The sequence below is a fragment of the Merops nubicus genome, unplaced genomic scaffold, assembly GCF_000691845.1.
Source record: "Merops nubicus isolate BGI_N331 unplaced genomic scaffold, ASM69184v1 scaffold7834, whole genome shotgun sequence".
NCBI lineage: Eukaryota > Metazoa > Chordata > Aves > Coraciiformes > Meropidae > Merops > Merops nubicus.
This window is the reverse complement of record NW_008602199.1, coordinates 15,628-25,714: the sequence shown is the minus strand read 5'-3', so window position 1 is coordinate 25,714 and position 10,087 is coordinate 15,628. Positions and strand designations below refer to the sequence as shown.

At 44.4% G+C, this 10,087-nt stretch overlaps 1 protein-coding gene across 1 annotated transcript in view; it reads right to left on the bottom strand.

Annotated features, from left to right (window-relative positions):
• Positions 1-1,048: 1,048 nt before the first annotated feature.
• GTF2E2 (general transcription factor IIE, polypeptide 2, beta 34kDa) overlaps positions 1,049-10,087 on the bottom strand; it is a 24,249-nt gene continuing 15,210 nt past the window's right edge. Inside the window, exons 6-7 of the mRNA XM_008938264.1 lie at positions 2,083-2,198; positions 1,049-1,510 (exon numbers count right to left, since the gene is read on the bottom strand). Coding sequence (XP_008936512.1) covers positions 1,391-1,510; positions 2,083-2,198 — 236 coding nt within the window. The 3' untranslated portion in view covers positions 1,049-1,390. The remainder of the gene's footprint in view (positions 1,511-2,082; positions 2,199-10,087) is intronic.

The window sequence follows — 10,087 nt, the reverse complement described above, 5'->3', positions numbered from 1 at the left end:
GTGCAGTGCTGGAAGTATTGTCTGCTCCTCAAAAGAGCAGTCTTTAAAATCAGGAGGATAAATGCTACACTTACAGACTTATATTCCTTCTCCTGCGCTTCCCCGGGCAGACAGAACTTGTTCAGTGCAACAGCCACAAGGCTTTATTCTTCTTCTCTTCACGTGTCCAGATCCAATGGCCTCTGCTTCAACCCCTGACACATCAAGGAAGACAACAGCTCACGTGCATGCAGCAGCAACCTGCTGTCGGTGGGGTATCGCAGTCACCTATTTTATCTCTGAGCCTAACCCTTGAGGAGCAGAGAAACAGCTCCTCTCCTGCAGTGCCACAAAAACAGTATCAGCATTGACTGACTCTGGTTCAGTACATAAAAATAAGTTATCAAAAGGACATAATTTGGCCACGTTCCACATTCGTCTGTACTGCACAGAACATCAGGCGTCTACAGGGAGCTTTCATTTACGGTGGCTCCTGCCCACGCCCCAACCCAGGATGATAAAAAGATGACAGTGTTAGCCCAGAACAGTAAGTCATTGAGAAGACAAAAATATAACAAAGATTCCTTTACCTCCTTGAAAAGTAAAACTCAACAAGCACTGAAAATGTTGATTCTCTCATTCTTTAAGGAAGTAACGCTGGAAACCACCATTGTAAGTTTATTACTTTCCAAAGAAAAAATTGCTTCAGTATTACACTATCATTTGATTTCCCTCCTGTCCATAAAGCAGAACTGTGCAATACACGTGCATCTACAACAGCAATGAGAAATCGCCAAGGGCAATTTCTGACAAGCATTAGGAGGCTACAGCTGCATTGCCAGCCTGCAGCCTGCTGGGAGCTCAGGAAAGGGTTTGCTTTTTTCCAAGTTTGAGCCTCAGCTATCACCGCCCACTCAGTAACACTCAGCCCCCTGGCAAGGAAGAAGCATACAAACTGTGGGTGTTACCTGACCGTGAAAGAAACTCACCTGTACTGATTTTAGGAAAAGCTTTTCCTGAAATAGGTAAAACAAATGCCGTACTCAATTCTAGTAGAAAGCCCCTTGTAAAGTAATTCCGGGTAAATACCCATAAAGCAATGTAAAAGCAGAGTTAAGCACTGCACAGGAACTCCTGCATGACATGCTGAGCATCATGTATCACACTACGCCAAGAGGCAGCTAGTGAGTACCTCTTACTTAAAGACACATGTCCCATTAGCTAATTAAACTAAACTCCTAATTTAGTAGCTCACACTTGCTCTTAAACTGACCTGTTTCACCTTAGCAGTGGCTGGGATGGGGGACACACATCACGTTACTATATACAGTCAGTCTTTCTGCAAGCAGATACTGAGCCCGAGTGGCAAAAAGCCCATCTGAAATACATGTTTGCTCCACAACTCTACCGGTCACTGTTTGCCAGGAACGACATCAGAGTAATCTTTCAATACTCCAGCCAAGTGGTCATTGTGAGTCTTAAACCGACGTTTCTTCTGAGAAGCAGGTTTCTTCCTCCTCTGAATAGGAGCCTACAAGAAGAAATGAACAGTAGTCAGAAGATCTGTCCTCCAGCTGTGACTTCTTGACCTCATGTGTGACGCTGGGCTCATCTTTCAGCACTTCTGTGAAGAAGAGACCTGCTTGAACCAGGGCTGGGCAGGTGGGGAAGGTGCTTGCTTCTCTGAGGAACAGTGTGTGCGTGGTGGGACGCATGCTACACCGTTCCCATCAGCATTTCAAAACTATCTAGCAGGAAAAAGAAAGTTAAAAAAAAAAACCACTCTCTTCCCAAAAAAGTAATTATTCTTCTACTCCTAACGTGTTGTACAGCTTCAAGCAGAAGCTTCCACTTCGGAGCTCGCAGGGATTTCTGGCATTTGCCCTCTTCTTGATGCTGCTTGGATTGCACTGGCTCAGGCAAGTCATAAAAACACTGACTGCTGGCTACAGCGTTGGGTTTTTGCAACTTCCTAAAAGAGGTTACACTTCCCTGAGCTACACAAAGCAGCTGTGCACAGGCTCACCAGTGTGCTTTGGACTTAACACTGCAGGGTCTGCAAGGGGAAATCTCCTAGAAAGATCAATAATTTGTATCTCTTACTATTTTCTTTGGTCCAGTTTCTTGCATGGAAGAAATACCCTGTCGTTTCAGATACTCTTCAATTTTTTCCTCATCCATAGAATCCACGGGAATGCTCCTCCACAGCTTCTGAAATTCTGAAACATCAAACAAACCCTCATTTTATATACAAAATGAACAAACCCTGGGGAAAGCTCCCACACAAAGGGAAAGAAACAAACTTGATTTCCAATGCTGAAGAATTCTGGCTGCTGCCAGCAGACACTCAATTAGCACAGACTTTACTGACTCCAAAGGCTGGATACACTTCCAAAAAAAAAAAAACCCCAAACAACAAAAAATCCAAACCCAAACCAAGAAAACATCCCCAAAAATGAATGGAAGGAGATGAGCTGATTCTCATCTGTGCTAGCTGCACTCCAGCATCAGGAGCACCCACAGGCAGCATGTGCTTTTAATGTTAAATTTTTAGAGCCTCTCTTTTTGCCTGACCTGTCCATAGCTGTGTGGACTGCCAGTGTGTTTTATAAGCCTCAGTTCAAAAGATCTTGGTGAAGGGTAATAACTAACCATAAATGGCAACTTCATTGACACATCTTCAGCTGCCATTGTCTTGGGAGACTTGTCATCCCATAGTGCAATTTACTGAAGATTCAAGACATTTGCTTCAGTGGGTTCAAGCTCGGTTATCACTGTAATATAATACATACTGTGCTGTACAGGTAATAAATTACTAAAATTCCTCTTGTGTTAAAAAGAAGAGAAATACCTTAAAAGCCACAGCAGCAAGAAAAAAAGACAGAGACAGTAAGTCTTAATTAGAGCAGCTGCCATCTGCCTGCACACTTTCTGCCTCATGTAAAGTTTCACAGAGCCTCTGGAATGTCTTCTCCCGGCAGCGACTGGTACAATCCTACCTCCCTTCATTCCCCAGGCACTAAGTTAGATATATCCTGTCAGCAGGTTTGGCTAACAAACTATAAATAAAACACAAGGCGCACATAGCAACGCAAAACTAAATTTTTTCCCTTTATTTCCAGATAAATTTAGTATACAGTTGTCAAAACAACCACAACTTCTGCATGCTTAAAAAGCTGTCCTATGCAGTGGGTGACGAAACGCTTCAGCGACAGGCTGCCGCAGGCACACTGCCTCTAGACACTGCAACAGAAGGGCACTGTGCAAGTCATAGAATCCTCTTGGTCGGAATAGGCCTTTAGGATCATCAAGTCCAAGTGTTACCCCAACACTGCCAGGTCACCGCTAAACCACAACCCTCAGCACCGCATCTCCATGGCTTTCAAGTCCCTCCAGGGGTGGCGACTCTAGCGCTTCCGTAGGCGGCCTGTTCCAGGGATTGACAAACCCTTCGGGGAATAAATTTTTCCTAATATCCAACAAAAAGCATACATAAAAGATCTTTTTGCTGCACTTGGACCCTTTCCCTTCTGTATGTATCCCATCTGTCTAAGAAAGAACATGCTTGAAGTCTCAGGTCTTTCTTTTCTTCCCATTGCCAACATTAAGGGGATGTTGACACTTTCCAGGAAACAAAAGAAAGTAATTTTGCCAGTGAAGAAGAAAAACAATGTTCATTTTTGGTAATGTGATGGTTTTGAAGAGAGCTAAATCCTTCCAAAACACCACTTTTGGTTACAGAGACAGCGCTCAGCCTGTTTCTCATGCAGGGATCACTGAGTCTGTAGTTTGAAGCTAACTCAATGCAAGGACTGACACTGTAGTCAAGACATTCTCCGTCTGCTCATCCATTTTGAGTGTGATTCTAGGCTTTCAGCGCAGCTTGTGGCGCCTGCTATCACAGATCATCTCTCACCTAATCCTGTTGCAGCAGGTGGAGAAGGTTGTGTTGTGATCAAAGCCGAACATGTAAGAGAGATTTCTCAGCAGATAAGCACCCAGATTAAGTCTTAACAGCAGAAGCCTGTGCAAGGGCCCTATTGCACCCTCCAGGCTGAGCAGAACATGCTCTCTCAGGCTATTTCTTTTCTGTCTGTGCCCCCTCCCTGTCCTGAAAACCCGAGCTGGACACAGCTGGACACGAAGAGCCACTGGTGCTTGGGAAGATGAATCAGATGGTGGGTGTGCAAGAGCAGTACCGTGCTTTGCGAGTCACCCCACTCCAAACCCTGCGTTTTTGCAGCTCACACGAGAAGTGACCAGGCTGCACATAAATGTGTGACTATTAAACAGATCCCAGTTACAGGTACCTTGAGGTTGTGTTGGGGTACACCGCCTTTGGCTCTGCATGGATGGCTCCTGTGGGAGCTGAAGAGATGCAGGTCAGTCCTCCAAGATTCATGACAAGACATGTGTACATCAGGTGATAGCAGATGAGAGACTTGATAGCTCTCAACTTCTACATGACAGAACAGCAGGGGTCAGAAAGTACCTCTGGAGATCATCTAGTCCAACCCCCCTCATAAAGCAGGTTCACCTAGATCAGGCTGAATCATGCTGATACACGACAGCATCCTTTTATTTATAATGTTCTGCCACAAACACAGATGCTCAGTCTCCTTATTAGAGTTCATGATATATGGACAAGTACGTCCCAGTGCAAAAAAACAGAAGGCTGAGGATAGGTGCTTAAGGTTAAACTGGTCTACATTCTTCTGGGGAACAGAAGTAAAAAATTAAACACTAGAAAATAAAAGGTCAGCTCTTCAAGGATCAGCATGCACAGAAGTGCAGCTCACAGTTAATATCTAACCACAGCATCTTGCATTTCTTATCTTGCAGAAGTTATACCACCGCTACAGCTTCACATTTGCCTTTTAGACTTGGCCAAGAAATAGGAATTTAATAGTTACTAGGAATCAAATCTGCAAAGCTAAAATGTACTTTATATATTGATAATTTAATCCACTACTTGGCCCCACCAAAGTCACTCCACAGTATTCCGCAACTTCACTTAAAAATTCATTCATAAATCAGGCTGTTTTCAGCACTACTGCTTTGTTGCAGTAACTGCAGAAGAACCCTCCTCTCATGCTGAAGCTCCACCCAAGACACTAAAATACTTTATTGCCTAAGAAAGAGGGGAACCACAACAACGTGGTGTGTCCCTTGGCCATGGAAATACTCCTTGTGAAAGGTGGTTCAGAACTAAAAACACGTACTCAAGGTGGAATCACAGAATCATAGAATTGTTAAGGTTGAAAAAGACCTCTAAGATCATTAAGTCCCACCATCAACCCAACACTACTGTGACCACTAAACCATGTCCCCAAGTACCATGTCTACATGTTTTTTGAATCCCTCCAAGGATGGTGACCCCACTACCTCTCTGGGCAGCCCGGTCCAAAGGCTCACCATTCTTTCAGTGAAGAAATTCTTCCTACTATCTAATCTAAACTTCCCCTGGTGCAACTTAAGCCCAGCTCCTCTCTTCCTAGCGCTAGTTACTTACTAGAAGAGACCAACACCCACCTCATTCCAGCCTCCTTTCAGGGAGCTGTAGAGAGCAATAAGATCTCCCTTTAGTCTCCTCTTCACCAGACTAAACAATCCCAGGTTCCTCGGCCACTCTAAGCCATGTTTCCCAGACCCCTTACCAGCTTTGTTGCCCTTCTCTGGACCCGTTCCAGCCCCTCAACGTCTGTTACACTGTGGTGCCCAAAACTGAACCCAGGACTCGAGCTGTGGCCTCACTAGTGCTGAGTCCATGAGCACGATCACTTCCCTGCTCCTGCTGGACACACTCTTTTTCATACAGGCTAGGATGCTGGTGGCCTTCTTGGCCACCTGGGCACATTGCAGGAGCTGCCACCCTTCAGAGAGCTGTGTTTACTAGGTGTCTGCATTTTGGGTGCTATCTAAGGGAAAAGGAGATATACATCTATCATCTCATCACAAAACTGATTTGGTGTAATGTCAGACACTGAGCTAAACACAAGGACTGAAGAAAGCGAGCAGCTGTCTTGCTGGCACTGAACCATTTCCACATTACTTGTCAGATATATTCAGAAGTCTCCAAGGACTATGCCCTGAGCAGCTAGTGAAAGTTTAGACCTTCGGGATACGCTATCTGAATTATTGTGCTATCCTCTCTGAAATCTGAGAACCGATGGGAAAAGCAGGCAACAATTACAGCTCTCAAGAAACAACCCTCCGCAGGTGTAGCTGTGGTATTTCTGCACCTCAAAATTCATACTCTTGACCCAAGACAGAAAGAGATTTCTCCTGCCACTGTGAGAAGCTGAAATACTGTCACCCTGGCCCCTCCATGAAAAGGGGGTCACCACATGAGAAAAGGAGCAGTTCACAAGAAGGCCCGGGGAGGAGGAAAAGGCACAAAAACCACCTGATTACTGTGCTCCAGCACCTCTGGAGCAGTGTCCACACTTATGGTCGGCCAGCCAGGAGGGTGTGGCAGGCTGGCCTGTCTCCAGAGAGGGGAGAAGACAGTAAAGAAAAATGCTGCAGTGAGCTGAAGAGCAGACCAAAGTGACAGAAAGCAGTTCCTATAGATGGTTTCAATATAGAGGATCCATTTTGTACAGTGTCTCTCTCTTCTGTGGACAGAGCACACGGAGTTTGGTACTGGTGTGAGGAGTGGGAATAACACTGCTGGAGCAGAAAGCTCACCACATGCTGGCCTGCTGCAGCCAGGCATGGAGAACAGATTCAGATGCACGCACTCCTGCAGCACACGTAACCGCTACGATTACAGAGCACACTCAGTTTTCTTTCTCCATGTCCTGTCAAGCCCTAGGCAATCTTTACACCATCAGAGCGTGGTGAAGGTGAGAGACTCTTCTATTAGAGCCACTAAACTATTTGATAGATCAGCCAGAACAAGTGTATAATAGCTGTGGAAGGATAAAACTGTCCAGCAGTCAAGACAGTAAGGCTCCACCTGATCACAGCAGGCTGCATGCAGACAAGCTGACAGTTTCTCCTACAGCTTAGGCTGATATGACAAGACAGAGCACAGGAAAAAAATCCCCTGGGGAGATATTTCCAAAGAGTTTCTGGCCAAAGCAACACAGGTGAACCCTTCAAGGAGATGCACACTTTTAGCAGAGCTTTTAAGTCCTAACACCAGTGCAGATCTTCCCCAGAAGCAGTAGAAAGTTGTGATCCGGGTACCTGAGTCAGGTTCTTGGTGTCTTGCCTTGACTACAATCAAATCCTATATGCAGCATCAACAAAGATGTTGCAAACACCTTCTCTCTCTGAAACTCCCAAGGGGTAAGGACGCATAGTTAACTCAATTTTACTGCATCACATGGTGCCTCATATACAGAAACAATCCGCACTGACACTCGAGTGATTAACATGCTCCTTTCCTATAAATGCTTACATCTGGGGAACAAAGTCATGGATAAATGGCTGCACAGTGACTTCAGTGCAGCTTATCCTGCATTTCTGACTGTCTCACCTGCTCTTGCAAAAAGGTTGAGATGGCTTCTGGAGATAAAGCTGTATCACACTGCTAATAAAATCTGCCAGAGATTAAAAACAGCTTAAAAATCTTCACTGAGCCGAGCCAAGATCTGAGCACATGACCAGAACACACAACAACAGAACAGAAGGGAAGAAGCAACTGAGTAGCAGAGGAAGATACAGTCCTGCTTCCTAACAGTCCCAGGGAACACAGTACTAGATTTATTCCAGGAGGAAAAGCTGCTTGACATTGAGTCTGTGCTGCCCCTTGGAATTTGAAACCAGAGACGTAAGTTATCACTGATCCTAAGCAATTTTTATACTGTTACATTTAAAAGGCTTTGGCCATTCTTTAAACCTCTTCAAAGGAAGAATACTAAAAGCACATATAATTAAGTATCCAAACTTTTAGGCGTTAAACTACTTCCTATACGGCATTCAGATGCAAAAGATACCACCTCCACCAGTTAGTTAAGCAATCAGACTGGCCTTTCAGCATTCAGTGGCAGGAGGTGAAAGCTTGGTTTACATGCAAAGTGCTTAGCTCCAGCACAAAAAAGCAGCCGTTTTCCTTGGCTGGAGCACCTGAAATCTAGCCCGGCTTTTATAAATGCTTTCAGCTACACACTACTGACAGAAGATTAATTAGTCAGGAAGCCAAGAAGGAACACATGCAATCTGAACCTTCCTCGGCTAATCGCACAAAAGGAAGAACAAAAGCTGTTCCTTACTGAATAAAAAAACCCCAACTTCTCCAGTACCCTTGAGACGGTGACACATAGGAACTGCACCACTGCTGCAGACATGGGGGCTTGTTTTCAAATGGGGAGAAAGAAAATCTTGTTCAGCCACCAAAACAAGTGCAGCAAGGGCAGAGGTAGGCTATGCCAGAAAGCAGTTCCTCCCATTGCTTGAGACAGCAAGCTCCAAACTGCCCCAGCAGGTCTTCTTTCTCTACCAACAAAGCTCAGACAGCAATGGGAGAGGGACAATCTTCTACCTTCTAGAGGATATTGATCCCAGGCAACATAAGTTTGAAACTGGAGAGTGTCGTATGATGGCAGAGGCATGCACTGAGGAGCGCAGAGCCCTTATTTCTAAGGATAAACATTGAACTAGAAACATATTTTGAACTGTCATCAGCTGCTAGATCAAAGAGTCTGACAACACTTCAAGGCTTTTTTTGCAGCCTTCTAAAATCTTCGGTTTAGGGTTGCTGGAGATAACGAGCTGAAATAGCACTGCTAACACAGGGACGTGTCAGGACTCATCCCGTACACAGACAATTCTGCCAGTGACTCCCTAAGAGACACGTTTCTGGTGCTCGGGAAGGAATCCTAAAGCAAAACTGCTCGGGAAGGAATCCTAAAGCAAAACTGCTCGGGAAGGATGGGTTTGCTACATCACAGGGCTAGCAACAGGGCTGGAAGAAGGACCCCTTCCAGCTACAATAAATAAGCAAACCCACTCACGGATGTTTTAAGAGCTGTGGTGTACACAGGCAGATCACAAAACTCACAAAAGAGAAAGTATTCTTGCCCCTTCTCAGAACAAAGCATCATCATCCACATGAAAAGAAAAACCAAAACCAGTAAAGAGCAGAACAAAACCAAACTAAACCAAATCACTTTCTGATCAGATGGGAACGTGCTGCCACCTGCGGCTGAAAGAAAGCAAAGCCAAGCCACCCTGGCGTACAAACACACCCCCTCCCATCAGGGACACTGCAGGCTGAAATCCTCCCTTCATCGGGAGATAGGCCAAACAGCTTAAATTTTTTGTTTCAAGGAGTTCTAGAGGCTGTTTTTTTTTAAACCTTTCCCCACACGTTTCATAGCAATAGCTTGCATTGCTTGTTCCTAAACAGATCAGTGCTAAAATATAATCTATTGTATACGAACAGCCTTGGATTTATTTACACTGGCTATGTGATGAAGAGCTGGCAGGCATCTCTTACTATGTCTTAATAAAATGGTCTCTCTTACTACATTTCACAGTTAACCCTGGAGTTATTACAAAGTAAAAGCAACAGGGTCGAGACCTCCCTCTGCTAACTCTTAGGATGGTTGGGTGCCAGTTATGCGGAAACAATGGCACATGAAGAAATGATCAGCAGTCACAACTGTAACACCACTAGTAGCTGCTAGATATTTAACAGCTTTTTTTTTTAGTTACTGCCACAGCACTGATTTATAAACGTTTTGGCCATGTTTGGATCCCAAAAAGCTGTGGGTTAATGGCCTGAGGAGACACTATCTCAACAGCATGACAATGTTGATGGTAAACTCTTTGGAATTGGGGAAGTCAGAAATTCCCCAGCAAACGCAGGCTGAAGGCATTTAATTCTGCATTTTGCATCTAGTTCGGACTGTCACTGTCAAGAATTGACACAAATTATGTCTTAAAAAGACATTACCTTCAATATTTTGAAACAATTTTTGTGCTTTTAATTACGGTAGATGTCACTTGTACTTAATTATCTTTGTGGAAGAAAGCTATTATTACTGAGAGTACAAGTAACAAATAAGTTAATGATACACATTTCCAATTGCTTAACTCTCTTGAAAATGTGATTTTTAGTTTCTTCTGTACCGCTACACTTGAAGGGAATTAATTG